The sequence below is a fragment of the Suillus bovinus genome, assembly GCF_016758785.1.
Source record: "Suillus bovinus strain UH-Sbo-P2 chromosome Unknown EDB93scaffold_68, whole genome shotgun sequence".
NCBI lineage: Eukaryota > Fungi > Basidiomycota > Agaricomycetes > Boletales > Suillaceae > Suillus > Suillus bovinus.
In genome coordinates this window covers 129,031-142,500 of record NW_024542124.1, presented here as the reverse complement: position 1 = coordinate 142,500, position 13,470 = coordinate 129,031, and the positions used below count along the sequence as shown (strand labels likewise).

At 46.5% G+C, this 13,470-nt stretch overlaps 6 protein-coding genes across 6 annotated transcripts; 2 read left to right on the top strand and 4 right to left on the bottom strand.

Annotated features, from left to right (window-relative positions):
• Nucleotides 1-860: 860 nt before the first annotated feature.
• Nucleotides 861-3,750, bottom strand: EDB93DRAFT_1106972 (uncharacterized protein; the record flags this gene model as incomplete). Its single annotated transcript, XM_041447674.1, has 12 exons — nucleotides 861-1,261; nucleotides 1,318-1,484; nucleotides 1,535-1,610; nucleotides 1,644-1,785; nucleotides 2,045-2,083; nucleotides 2,254-2,257; nucleotides 2,420-2,453; nucleotides 2,505-2,601; nucleotides 2,760-2,831; nucleotides 2,887-2,973; nucleotides 3,027-3,158; nucleotides 3,214-3,750. 12 exons carry the CDS (start codon nucleotides 3,748-3,750, stop codon nucleotides 861-863), a joined length of 1,788 nt encoding a protein of 595 aa, XP_041303931.1.
• Nucleotides 3,751-4,009: 259 nt separating this feature from the next.
• Nucleotides 4,010-5,219, top strand: EDB93DRAFT_1254088 (uncharacterized protein; the record flags this gene model as incomplete). The annotated part of the gene is made up of 7 exons (XM_041453566.1): nucleotides 4,010-4,057; nucleotides 4,114-4,283; nucleotides 4,335-4,492; nucleotides 4,545-4,656; nucleotides 4,708-4,887; nucleotides 4,949-5,084; nucleotides 5,136-5,219. 7 exons carry the CDS (start codon nucleotides 4,010-4,012, stop codon nucleotides 5,217-5,219), a joined length of 888 nt encoding a protein of 295 aa, XP_041303930.1.
• Nucleotides 5,220-5,612: 393 nt separating this feature from the next.
• On the top strand, nucleotides 5,613-6,614 carry EDB93DRAFT_1242435 (uncharacterized protein; the record flags this gene model as incomplete). Its single annotated transcript, XM_041452013.1, has 5 exons — nucleotides 5,613-5,633; nucleotides 5,698-5,859; nucleotides 5,912-6,116; nucleotides 6,165-6,447; nucleotides 6,497-6,614. 5 exons carry the CDS (start codon nucleotides 5,613-5,615, stop codon nucleotides 6,612-6,614), a joined length of 789 nt encoding a protein of 262 aa, XP_041303929.1.
• Nucleotides 6,562-8,195, bottom strand: EDB93DRAFT_791161 (uncharacterized protein). The gene is made up of 5 exons (XM_041457484.1): nucleotides 7,496-8,195; nucleotides 7,349-7,436; nucleotides 7,123-7,293; nucleotides 6,919-7,073; nucleotides 6,562-6,866 (listed from the first exon to the last, which is right to left on the bottom strand). Exons 1-5 carry the CDS (start codon nucleotides 7,853-7,855, stop codon nucleotides 6,672-6,674), a joined length of 969 nt encoding a protein of 322 aa, XP_041303928.1. The 5' UTR covers nucleotides 7,856-8,195; the 3' UTR covers nucleotides 6,562-6,671.
• A 1,025-nt stretch (nucleotides 8,196-9,220) lies between these two features.
• On the bottom strand, nucleotides 9,221-11,049 carry EDB93DRAFT_1169884 (flavonol synthase/flavanone 3-hydroxylase). Its single transcript, XM_041450307.1, has 8 exons — nucleotides 10,887-11,049; nucleotides 10,712-10,822; nucleotides 10,568-10,654; nucleotides 10,482-10,508; nucleotides 10,088-10,435; nucleotides 9,888-10,038; nucleotides 9,740-9,828; nucleotides 9,221-9,688 (listed from the first exon to the last, which is right to left on the bottom strand). Exons 1-8 carry the CDS (start codon nucleotides 10,962-10,964, stop codon nucleotides 9,560-9,562), a joined length of 1,020 nt encoding a protein of 339 aa, XP_041303927.1. The 5' UTR covers nucleotides 10,965-11,049; the 3' UTR covers nucleotides 9,221-9,559.
• Nucleotides 11,050-13,074, bottom strand: EDB93DRAFT_1169882 (uncharacterized protein). The gene is made up of 9 exons (XM_041450306.1): nucleotides 12,704-13,074; nucleotides 12,571-12,649; nucleotides 12,492-12,505; nucleotides 12,309-12,439; nucleotides 12,167-12,254; nucleotides 11,910-11,982; nucleotides 11,674-11,850; nucleotides 11,480-11,608; nucleotides 11,050-11,378 (listed from the first exon to the last, which is right to left on the bottom strand). Exons 1-9 carry the CDS (start codon nucleotides 12,993-12,995, stop codon nucleotides 11,288-11,290), a joined length of 1,074 nt encoding a protein of 357 aa, XP_041303926.1. The 5' UTR covers nucleotides 12,996-13,074; the 3' UTR covers nucleotides 11,050-11,287.
• Between the last annotated feature and the right edge of the window lie 396 nt (nucleotides 13,075-13,470).

The following is a 13,470-nucleotide window of genomic DNA, read 5'->3' as shown; positions in this document are numbered from 1 at the left end:
CTTTTCTGTAACCATAGCGCCAGCTCTAGACTCATCTAGACCTGGCTATTCTCTTATCAAGCGGGCTGTCCGCACTTCTTCTTTTCTTGATTGTAACATAGCTACTATCATGCGCCGCATGGTTGTTTCATCTATCTTTGCTATCTTGATAGGTTGTACTATTTTTCCTATCTTTGTTACCTTTCTTGACACAGCTGCGCCGCTCCTTTTTACCTATATAAACCCCATGTACAACAGCAGTATTCCTTAACTTAATCTACTGGGTTTTCCCTTGAATCCTCTTCTATAAGGTCTCCAGCCTTATAGTCTGATACTTGATTCTAAGACAGTCACTCACTGTCTTAGCCTGAACCCTTGATAGGCAGAAGTGCTAAAACCACTCGCTGCTGATCCTAGATAGAAGCCGCCGTGCTCGTCTAGTGAGAACCCTTGAACCAGAACCCTCCTTGTACTAGGAGGTCTGAAGAACTGTCAACAAGACTGGTCTATCTTTGACCATTGACAGAAGAACTATCCCAGTCGTAACACAAAGGTCAATTGGTATCCAGGGTATCCAGTCAATTAACATATCCTAAAAGTCATCCTGGTCAGAAGGAAGTTCACCACCTGCCTCGATATCCCAAAATGGAGACTGAGAACGAGTTGTAGGTGCTGCAGGCTCAACATCAATAGTCTTGGAATCTTCAAATGCAGCTACCTTTTGACAATACTCGTCAGCAGTCCAAACACCAAGTTTGAGCTCCTCAATGAGTATCTTCCGCTTCTTGAGCTTTTGTTCCTCAATAAGATGAGTATTGAGGGATTTCAAATTTTCACTGCAAAGAACATTGAGTTAAATACACATTCTGGTCAGATGTCACTCACCGTTGGAGATTGAGAATGGAGTCCTCGAAAGAACACTTTTGAGGGAGCTTCTTAATTGAAGCTCTCGCCTTCTCGAGTGCACTTTCAGAGATAGAAAGGGTTTTCCCATGATGAACATTTCGAGCAGGTATCTTTAAAGTATTAGATATATCAGTGCCAAAAGTGTACTGAGACTCTGGAGTCTTGGGCACAGCCATTGCTAAGCTCTGAGCAGCATCAGACTCAGCAAGCAGAACTGGGTCTATGTTCTCAAGCCCATCATTAGGTGGCTGCATGAATGTGACATGACAACCATGTGGCCCAACACCTGTGGTCACAGCTGGGGGGTTGACATTTGGGCAAGTTGCCCAAATTCGGTGACAATTTGGAAAGAAAGGCCATTTTGCAGTGATTGCATCTGCAAGACATGAATTAAAAATCACGGTGAAAAGATAATGAAAAATCATGACTCACCCCAAAGGTTTTTCGCCTCTATCAGCGTATCATGGTCAGGACCACTCGAGGGGATGTAGAAGTCAAAAACCACGTCAGAATTTTTATCTGAAGGGTTCTCACCATCTTTCAAACCTCCACCAGTCTGTTTCAAGGCTGCAGCATGCTTCATGTATGTAACCCGATGCCTGAATACTTACATAAAGTCAATGAAGACAATGAAATAAATGAAACTCACAATTCAACCTTTTTCCGAGTCTGATCTATCGCTGTCCTTGGATCCAAAGCAAACACCTCAGGTAAAATGGTGTTTGCTATAGTTTTATAAGCAGAAATCTTTCGGTCACCTGTTTTAGACTGGGAAATATCAATATGTGCTTCGAATGACAATGGTTCATGCACATCATTGTCTTCTTTGATGCCAAATAAGACTTTGAGGTTGACTGGCCTCTTGACCTCGGCAATGAGTTTCCATACAAGGTCAGATGTCTATGTGATAGGTGGGATGCTGGTATTTGTTTTACGTGGCATTATTATATATAAAGAGTGTAGGGTAACGAGTGTGATGGTTACAAGGAGTGTATACACTGGTATGTAGTGCAGGGTGCTGAAGTACAGACACTGAGCACTGACTGATTCAGCGGCTTATCTAATACAAAAAGTTAGGCAGACTTAGGCATAGGCGAAGTTAGGTGGCTACTTTGAGCATCCCTATTGACTGATGAGGAAGGTGATGACTTGGACGTACTGTTGTAGTATGTAGGGCCAGGCTGAAAATAACGCGATACTATACAACATTGCTCGGAATTTGTTATGTAAATTAATTAATTTTCTGCTGGCAGTTAGCAAGTTTCGGTTATGTGACGTATCTGCCCCACATACTTTGTCACTGCCACGTACATCAAGCGATCATGTATATGTGGGGTTTATACAATGGACAGGCTCCGGTATACTTACCTTTCTGATGCATATGATAGAATGCAACATTGCTCGGAATTTTATCTCCGTAATGGTCCAGTGGATATTATGTAATTAATTAATTTTCTGCTCAAATTCGAGTTCCAGCCCTTACGATGTGAAGCACTCACTGGACTTCAGGTTCCTCACGGCGTCGCCAACACACCTGAGGCCTGACCCTTCCTTTCCAATAGGTAAGTCTTACGATCACGCATATCGCAAAATATTATTATGCTTAGTTATGATAATACCCAACACCAGCATTAAATGCTGTCTCAAATCTCCACAGACGGATCTCTCTACTTGAAGTTTGCATTGTGCAACACCCCCCACCATCTCGCTCTCAGCCTGTCGACAGAGCTCAATGTTTTACCAGGATATATAAATTCAGCGTTTCAAGCGTGTTCTACGTCATATCAACGTCCAACGATCTGCCTCAAAAGTGTCAAAGCCTTGCTTCCTTCGCTACTACTCTGCTCGTCTCTTAACTTGGTCCTAAGCCTTACCAAAGCCTTTCCCAACTGGTTTTGGCCTTTTTGATCTATCCCAATACCCCAAAACGAGTCCTTATCAGAATCCTGTGGAGTATCATTAAACTTCGTCATGGTCCTTGATACGATCTAGTCTGCTAACCTCGACAAGCTCTGCATCTCCAGTAGAGAGTAGTTCTTTCTTTAGATGTCTGTTCTGCGAGAACTTATGCCAGAGAACAAGGTCCATCTGATTATTTGTGTCATCAGCTGAACGCAATTGCAGTCGATACTGATTCTCACCATCTCAATCCTCACTTGCAGCCAATCAGATCGCACTTCGGGACTAAACCTGTGGGCTTCGTCAAACACTACACGTGGACGCGTTGAACAGGTCCTAATGTGCTCTGCGAGCTCGGGGCGGCGTTCCATGAACTGTTGCAGTAGTGAGTACTATAGTAGTTGATATGCTGTTCGCAAAGCTACTGACTTTCAGCGACTGGAAGAGATGTTCGCTCGTGGGGTATTTCTTTCCATGGTACTCAATTGGGTCGGATGAGAAATTAGTGAATCCATAGTATGGGTCGTGGGCATGATAGAAAAGTATTTTGTTTGGCTTCCCATTTAAGAGTGTCATGCTGGAGTGTGGAGTTGGGTGGGTGGCAAGTGAGGATGACTGAGGAGATGTCGATGGGCGCTGTGTCGGCGATGCACGAGGGGGATGCAACCCACGTGGTATTTGGGGCGGCGGGGCAGGGCTTGTGGGGGCAATACTAACTTTTCCGCCATCCGACAGGTATCCACGATCCTCCTCGAGTCCCTTCTTGATCCGTTCAAGTTTACGGGGACTCTGTTGCTCGGCTGAGCTGATCCGAAATGATTGGGCAAGGTCCATGTGGTGCGTCAGGAATGTTGTTTGGCTACTTTTCTCCTCGTTGGACGTCGGTGCCTTCTGGAACTTTCGAGGTGATTGCAGTGTTGCCGCTTGGTTTCTTTGGTTCGTGGTAGGCTTCATACTTGTCACCATGTTACAATTTTTCGGTCTCTATATGAAGAAGCTTATGTATGAGGCGCGATCCTCTTATTCCCATGCACCATGTGCTGCAGGCACGTTGCTGCTTCGAGGAAAACTGGATCCGTGATGCAGCGATGGTCTGTGCTGGAAGCAGCGCCGTAGTGGCGCTGCTTCACGCGCATGTAGGGTGTGCACTACACGTGGGCCATATGCGCAACCAGTTATCTTGTTTGGTGAGTGAGCCTGATGTCGTTATATTTCCTTTCCTACGATGGCTACAATCCTGGACACTGTGCGACGAAATGCTACTATGTGCGAAGTATGTCTCGGAGACTGGTTTTCTTCCTATCAAATATTGAATCGTGTTGGTGATAGGCATGTGGTATCAAGCCAAGATATGTTGGCCCAAGTGGAACACAACACTCTTATTGTGGTCGCTCGTGTGCTCTGGCTGGGCTCGGAAAGGCAGCGTCTGAATGCTTGCTCAGAGGTTGCAGCAACACGGGGACTGCTTTCAATGGGTTCTGTTCCGTTGATCACGCAAAGTAAGTCGTAATAACGAAATGCTTCTTGAGACAGAGATTGAGAGTCAGCAGGAAGGGGGGTGCTCTTTCTCCTCCGTCAACTGCTCCCAGCCCCAAGACGCCGCTACAAACTCACAACCACAACGGTGCTGGGCGCACGAAGCCTAAAACTCCCTCGGATGTCGTTCACTTATCTGAGATTCCCAGTTCTGCGACGGTGTGGCGAGAATGTACGTGATATTTTCAATCACGCCTATGCTATTTGACTTATATCTTTTCAAGTTGTGAGGGAGTGGAATAGCAAGTGGCTGTCCCAGGAAGGGTCAGCATTGGTGGAAAAGCTGTATGAAATATCTTATCCGACGAGTATATCCGATGCCCAAAATAAATATCTGTGAGTGAGTCCTCTTTCATTGAGCTCAGAGCTAAGTCTAGTTATCCATAGACAGGGCTCACAAACTACTGGGCAAGCCCACATCTTACGCACATTTCACGCATCTCAATGCATCTGCGACTTGGGGACTAAAGGTCCCACGCTTTGCAAGTGGAACTCGTGCGGCATCTGTAATGTCGTGGGGTCGGCTTTTAGATGTGTCACATTTGGTGTGCCATACAATATAGGCAGGTGAGCAGTCATCTTCATTTCATAGACGCATTTTTCATCTCTATCGTCATTCGTTTTCAAGGCAAGGGAAGGGACTATACTCTTCTAGAGACCCAGCTTCCGCCGATCGGTTTGCCACCTCGTGCTTGTCTTCGCCTTACCGCGTCATGATCGCCTGCGATGTTGTTTTACCACAACACCTTGACAAGAGCACTTCGGTAACTGACCTGAACTTGAGTTTAGAGCTTTTATTGACGTTATACCTGTAGGTCGTTGCTGGCGACAGGGTAGTTGTTCGAGTGTCAGATGCTATTATTCCCAGATTCATCGTGATGTACACGAAGCAGACTTAAACATCGCCCTCATTAGTTTGGACAGGCATCATGATTTATTTATGTATTTCAATCTCTTGTGAGTTAGCGCAAACCAAGTTTTGCCGGAATTGTTTGGATTTCCTTGTGGGTCATGATGCATGATGATCTAGCCACGTGCAATGCCTTCCCTTGATCGAAGGAACAGGAGGCAAACAGAAGGCCTAAGAATCACTAAGGCGTGCCCTTTTTTGCTCACTTTGCACTGCTCCATTCCATGATAGATAGCCTCGTGCACTAACATGCGGACAGCACGTTGTAGTGTGGTACCGTCTACCCCAACGCCTAGGGTGTCTCAGCAGCCTCATGCTAATGGCCACCACCTCTATAAACCACGACGCAATTTTGAACTGGGCAGCGGCTCAGATAACTTCAATGGCTACTGGACTTTGCGAGGTCAGTAGTTGCTTACCCCGTCCCTACTAGTACTAGTAGTTCACCCTTGAATATTCTTCCGTAGAACTGTCATAAGGCGCCGAAATTCGGTACTCACAAGTACTGCGGCAAAACATGCGCCGCTCAGGCGGCCACTGCACACCAGCCTGCACGTCGCGCGAAACCAGGACCACCTCCCAAGGCCAAAGTTCCTCCACCAGCCCAAAAACCGGGACGGCTCTGCGACGTGAGTGCGGAATCATGATGACCTGGTACTCATGAAACATGTTTCATTCCAGTATTGCGGGCAAAAGCCAAAGTTCAGTAACTTTGATTACTGCGGTAAATCATGCGCATCGAAAGCCTCTACCGCTCTTCCTGCGCAACCTGCTGTACATGGCCGATCGGTTCCAAAGCATGGCGCTCGCCTTCCGGCCACTGCTCAGCCTATCAAAACTTCTAAACCAGCAACGCGCCACGCACTGGCAGCAACTGGGACCAAAGGTTACCCATTATCGCCCATCTAACTTGGATACTTACTCATATTTGTAGATGAATCCAGCGAGGATGACGACGACGAATACGCTGATGCCGATGAGGAAGCTGAAGACGATCCGGGAACAGGCACAGATTTAGATGCATATCCATCAGATGATGACGAAGAGCCTACTCCGGCTCCTTCGTCACGACCAGTCAAGACTGTGCATGCTCCACTGAAACAAAGCCACCCAGCCCGTCATGTGACTGGTACCTGTCTTGTCCCCAACTGTGGAAAACCGTCTTTCGTTGATAGAGGTGGGGTAAAAACAGATTACTGCTCCACACGTCACCGAGAGTAAGTGGTTACAGAAGGTCTATTGCCACGAAATACTAATGTCCTCCAGAGAAGCAGTGACCCTCGGACTGGTTCCGGGATGCATCATGTGCCAACGCTACCCACAGACTGGAATAGATTACTTCTGCTCTGCCGCTTGCAGAAATCAGTCCATGACGAAAGTCTAGCTAACGGCTGTGTGAATACTGTAACAGTTCTGTACATTACATACGTGTAACAGTATGTTAGGCTCGTGATGGAGTTATTTCGTGGTAATTTAAAATTCTGTGAGCGAACACAAGAGTGGACGCCTCAGAAGAATGCGCATCAAGATGAGGACCGCTGAAGCTGGAAGGAAAGTCCTCGATATCAACATCGGTCCGTCTTGTCCACGATTTTCCCTGGATGATTCTTAAGATCAATACAAACGGCGCAATGACCTGGATGGTTGAAGATGAAATCCAGATGGCATGACGTAGTGCCACTTCTTACCTGCATTTGGTTCTGAATGACCATGAATGGATATTGAACAAAGTTATCCATCGCGTAGAGGATAAGATAGACGATCGAGCTAATCGCGGAAATCATACAAGATTCAGTGGTCATGGCGACAATACTGATGTACTCCGTCCCATGATCATGAGTTCCTGAACAAATGACGTACATCAAAATGATCAGACGATATAGCATGCATACCTGTTGATTTCCTGAGCTTCGTACGGTGCATCATTATGCGAGCAGTTATCAATGACGTCGTGATAATATTGAAGGAGAGATTGACCACAACGAAGATGCAATACGCTTTGGTCATTGCTTCCATTGACTTGGACACTTTTGTTGTATTCACAAACAGATTGATAGAAGTCACTGTCGATGTATTGTCAGCAGCCTTGAAGTCAACGCTTTGGATCGTAAAACATACCAATAACGACAAGGAACGCGATGAATGGGATAGGGATCAGCCATATTTTGTTTTTCGTGTTTCGGAACACGATAACACAGCGCACAAGCTAAGGTAGAGGTATGAATCAATGATCCGCATGAGCACAGATGGTACTGATGATCTTACCATGAGCACATCGGTCAGCCATTCGGAGATGATATAGCACGCCATTGCTGCTACGCTAGCCCAGTCACGCCATAAATCGATCTCGTGAGTCACTGGAGTGATGCGAGAGCCCCAATTTATAACGAACGTCATCCAAATTCTTCGAGAATTTGCGGCAGCATATAATGTTTCAAGAATAAACATGGCGGATGTATAGCCAAGGAAAAATAGTCGAGCCTGCCGCATCGGGCTGTGGACCAACGAAAATAGGCACTGGATGTAGATGGTCAGTACAGTCCCGTAGCAAATACCTGTAAAAAGTGTTAAGCTCAGGAGGGATATGACATCGTGCTGGGGTTCTGACAGTGATTCGGAAGACATTGCCAACCCTCGACTCTGATCGAGAAATTGAGATCTTTAAACACGCTCCTGCCATCAATCAATCGCAGGGAACCGCATGCAGAGCTGGGTCACTAGTACTAAATCAAGCTTTACAAAGGAGCGGACGGACAGAGTGCTGCAGATGCGGAATCTCGAGCGGGTAGACATATCCGCGGAATTCCTTGGGCATTGATCTGATCAGTCAATTGAACAGCCCACCACCGCCTCGGTAAAGAAAAAACGACCAAGAATGCCTCACGAGCTTCTGCATATCAAGGTCTGACTGGTATCGTCGAGGAGTTGTCGAGGAAACTACATCACCGCCGCGGCAGCTGAGCGCTGAGCGCTGATGCATGATGACTCATACGTGCGTCTCCAACCATTTATATTACATAATCTTACCAGTACGATTCTTTTACAATTTTCGCTTTAAACTTGCTTCAAACTTGACAATATGCAAGGGCTATAGCATCTTCATATATATTAATAACTTATTGAGCCGGTTTTGTGTGCTGTTGTAGAGTAATTGAGGAAGTGTTTCAATGAGTGGAGCTGTTTCAGTGACTTGTGATTGACTGAACGTAACAGTAGTATGGCCAGTACTACCAGTGCGCAACTACGATCCGTGACTTTCATCGTTGTGTGCTTAGCGAGGCTACTGCTGGCATGATTCTTCACAAGTGCATGATTATCTGCCTTTCCAGCTCGTTCAGACATGCCAAATAGTAAGTACAGTGATCGTTGTGCTGTGCGCGTAATTAATTCTTTTGTGATTGATTACTAGTAGCAGTCTTGTCTTGGTCTTGCTTTGATCTACCACACTCCCGGTCAGTGCCAGTACTGACCGCGCGTTCGCTTTACTGCGGATCTATATTCTGTCTGATCATCATCTCCTGGCCCAGCCGCTATTTTTTTCCTTCTAAGCTCATACTTCTGAGTCGTGTTCTCCTCCAGCACAAACATGTGGGATGTGCTTATGCTTGTGACACACACTTACCTCTCGCGGCGCGGTACGTTCCTCTCGTTTGGGATGCCTCTCAGTGGTACCGTTTTTCGGAAACTCCTCATTTGATCGTCGGGTGTTACTGTTCGTTTCGCAGGAGCGCTGGTGCAATTCTTGTGCTTCTTCGCGGGGCTAAATGAACAACCCTGAAGTTGCGCCGCCAGTAGAGGGACGGTGGATCGCAATATGCTACTTGTGCGCGGTTTGGTCGCAAATACTGCTAGATTTATTGATTGCCGGCATTGTCCCCAGGTTGTGTTATCTGAATCAAATTCATCTTACAGCGCCCATATTCCCCAAACCGATGAGGCTCTCACATGTCACAGTCTGTGATATCTATATGATTCCGATGATATTAAAGTGACGGAGATTAATTAGATAATTGCAGCGCACCAGCATATTGCAATGATGAGCGAGAAGATAACCTGCGTATCACACAGCGGGGAAACTGACATTTTGCCGCCAGTGGAATTACTTTCTAGAGTGCTCCGGACGCTCTAGGCTAGGTTTCGAATGCTCTAATCAGTTCCAGATTTGCTTTAAATTGAAATCTTGCAAGAAATAAAATGTTGAAACCCCTGATATGTCACCGGAAGGTATAGACGATATGACAACATCAGAACAAGAAGTAAAAGGTCCGGGCCAGGGAAGACCTTCACCATCCATTCAACATTCAGAATCGTTTCATGTTGGGGAAATCATTAATACGTAGCATCAAGCCGCATGTCAATATACGCCCCTGCTGTCACAGGATCGTACTTCTTCGGCCTGTCTTTGTCCCAACAGCCAGGGAGGCAGTCAATCAAAAGATCTCTGTCAGAAGACATAAACTAATCAAGAATCGATATCAAACAAACATCAAATATCTGCAGGAAGCTTACATATGGAATCGAGAAGCGCTCTTTGACCACTCCCAACTTGCCATCATTCGTGGGCGCACGCACGCGGTGCAATGTTGATTTGAGTGTGTCTAATCGAAATAAATCATACAGCCTTGCGGAGAACAACAGCAGCTCAGAAGAATCGTACCGTTTGACCACCGCATCAAGAAGTCCCCTATATTGAAAACAACAGTTCCCGGGATGGGTGACGCAGCAATGAAATTTCCTGAACCGTAAGGGCTCTCAACTTCGAGTCCCCCAACATCATCTTGGAACAAAATCGTGCCCATTGCATAATCCTATCGTTCATTGTTAATTAGTGACACTACCGGTCAAATGATCACATACCGTGTGCGCACCGATTCTGCCTTTCGCACCGCATGCGAATAACTCTGCTGGCGCAGCTGGATAATGCAACAATCGCAGTTGATTCTCTGCTTCTTGGTGATATTTTCCCAAAAATTCGCCGCCGCCAGGGAGCTTAAGCCCTAAAGATAACGCAGGCAACAACTTCTCGATCTGAAAGCGACGGCATGTATCAAAGAAAGTAGATGCTGCGTCTCTGAAGCCAGGAAGAACTTCCTCTGGGAGCCAGACATTGGAGATGCGTGAGCAATTATTACGCCCAATGTCAAATGATTCTTTGAAGTCCGGAGTTTGTTTCCGTATCTCAGCGAGCTGCGTCGGGTCGAACACCTATGCGAGTCAGGATATTGGTAGTTTGAATGATACTGACACGTACCATTTGGGAAATTTGCTCCCTACCAACCTGAATGTCATTTGTTAAGACATGTTACCATGTAGTCTTCGTAAATTAGAACAACACACCCCGCTATATCCTCGGTGTTTCCATCCCTCCTTAGGGTGAGGAGCCAATAGCTTCGTTTCGATTGGAAGCGAGAATAGCTTCCTGCTCTTGATGCACACTCATTGTTTGAGGTGAATTTGGCACATGCGGTGATATGTACACACCCATTCAAATATGCAATCCACCTCTGCCTGAGGGATTCCAGTGTTGCGAAAGTATGCAAAACCGACTTCTCGACACGCTTTGACTAATTGATTTCCTATTTCTGTCGCTTCCTGAGCATCAAAAAAAAGGATCTTCAATGATATATCCCATGTGCATTGTGAGCACCACACGTACCAAGGAAGTACCATCCCCGAAGCATGCAAAGTCGATAATCGGAATTGCAGTGGGTTGGAGTGAGACGGTACCTGACATGATGTGATGACATGGCACTCGAACCAGTTGAGTTACTTATAAATTATTGGCTTAGTCCGTGCATCTCGTCACAGGAAGGTCACATTGGCCGATTTAATAGCCCGCTCGACATTTTGCTAAGTTACGGACGGAGGTTAGCCTTAGACTGGTGAATGATGGAGTGGACAATTGCGATCGTGCATGTGTCAAATAAGTGACACCGCGTATGTACATATACTAGATGACAGTAAGATACCGAGAAAATTAACACCGACAATATCCAAACACCCAGCTCAACTATAATAGATGAATCCAAGCTTCCTGTTCGTTATGCCTCTCCGCCCTCACCCATCTTCCTCCGGACTCCCAGTATCATCTTCCTCGTCCTCTTCATCAGAGTTGTCGTCCACCGGAAGCGTCATCAGGTCATTTAAACTACAGGAAATGACATCAGTCCATTTACTCCAAAAGCTATACTCAGAATGAAGCGTGCGAATGGCGCCTCTGCTTCAGAAATGGTAAGTTACAGCACGCACCAATGAACAAAGGGCTTCATCACATCCGCAACCCCACGTAGTGTATCTATGAAGTCGGATGCAACGACTTGGGCATCTGTGAACCGATAGGAAACAGCGAGGGAGCGGCATTTGAGGAGGGCGATATCTCTAGAAAACGCGTAGCATAGTGTATTAATTAGCCTTCATGACTCAAATGATACTCTACCACGTACTCGTGGTTCTTATCCACGCCCTTTGGTGCCACCTTCAATTCATCTTCATGCCCGAACACACTCTGACGATCTCCATGCGGGTGCGGGCGGGGAGGGCCAAAATGGGTAGTAAATGCTTTAGAAGAAAGTATTGTGTGCAGAGTCTTAGCGGCGGGTGTGGAGCGAAGTAGGTGATTTCTGTTGGATGTGAGAAGGCATGAAAAGAACCACGGAAACAAAGCGGAGACGAGACACACCTGAGAGTCGCGAGTTCGTTCTTAGCAGGACACCATGCACCTGCAGCGATGACGCTCTCGTCACCCGGCTTGACTAATCATCATTCATGTCAGCATATATCGATCTAGTATTTTCAGCTATAACATACTCATTCTGTATGAACAAGAGACGCAAATATATCCAGTTAGCTTGTCCGACTTTGATGCTAAGAGGTGCGTACACGTGGTCTACGAACAGTTAGATATCTGCAAAGAAAGCAAAATGTTATGAAGCTCACAAAACGCAAAAATACCCTTCCTGCCACTCCTCGAAAAACTCGCAGACAGCCCCTTCTTGTATGGTGTTTTATCATTGCTGAAGCGGATCTACGCGCATGACATCAGATCCGCTGATCCACAAAAACAGGTGAGAAAACAAACATCTCTATATATACGGTGGATGACGTCTTTGGGGGGCAACGGGGGGATCTGGGAGTCGACATCTGTGAGCATATCAGTGAACGCCTCGACGAATTCCTTGAATTCCTTTTCTATGCGACGGTAAACTGGTTCTGTTTGCCAAATAAGGTCGGAGCTTCAGCCTAATGCATAAGCTCCACATACCGCGTAGCTTAAACCTAGAGACGCGTGACTGATTTTCAGCCAACGATAAATAAATGAAGACCGTGATAGAAGTACGAACCATTCACGGTCGTTACACGCAGGGTCCTTGAGTTGCACTAGAAAATCAAGCGTGTTCTGCGAAACCTGACCGGGAGGCACTTTAAGGCTGGTAGGTCGATTATCCCTGACGCACTAGGAAATGAGCAGCTTACCCCAGCCTGTCTTTGGAGCTTGCACGACGCGACCTACGACTTGCTGCCCCTCCTTCAGTTTCAAGTCGCTATCGTCTACATCCTCTTCATCTTTGACATCATCTTTCTTGGCTTTGGGCTTCTTACGCTTGGGCTTAGGTTTCGAAGGTGAGCTGGACTTAGAATTGGAAGAATGCGTGCGTTTCTTAGGCGGCAGGTCATCGAGCGCGTCGCTGTGAAGAGATTCGGGCTCGGAATCTTCATCGGATAACTGAGCGCGCTTGCGAGGGACAACTTTGCGTGTAGCTGGCATCGTGGTTTGCTTAAGTGGGATGGAATCATGTGCAATTGCAATAGTGACTGAAACAACCGCGGGCTTTGAACTTTACCTGGGATGTAACCCTTGCAACCAACCTATCCCCATCACGCCCAAAAGAGCTTGCATGCAGCCGAAAGGATGTCAACTGCTCATTAAAAATTGTCATGGCACAGAAAAACGACCGGGACACGCCATGGGACCTTTGAATCATTGAATCAAATATTCGAATCCATCGAGTCCTCGCAAATTCTCGCAAACCGGGTCGCATTTCAGCTGATTTCAGAACGCGGATTTCTCCGATGAGGTCGTGAAGTACGTCGCTGCGAGATTCTGGTTGATTCAAAAACTGAATGCACTTACCATCACCTGAAGGGATAGTCGATCACGGCTCTCGGATACAGATGCCAACGCGCTTAATCCTCATGTCCAACTGAGGCGTCTAGTTGAGACGCGAGGAAGATTGGAAATC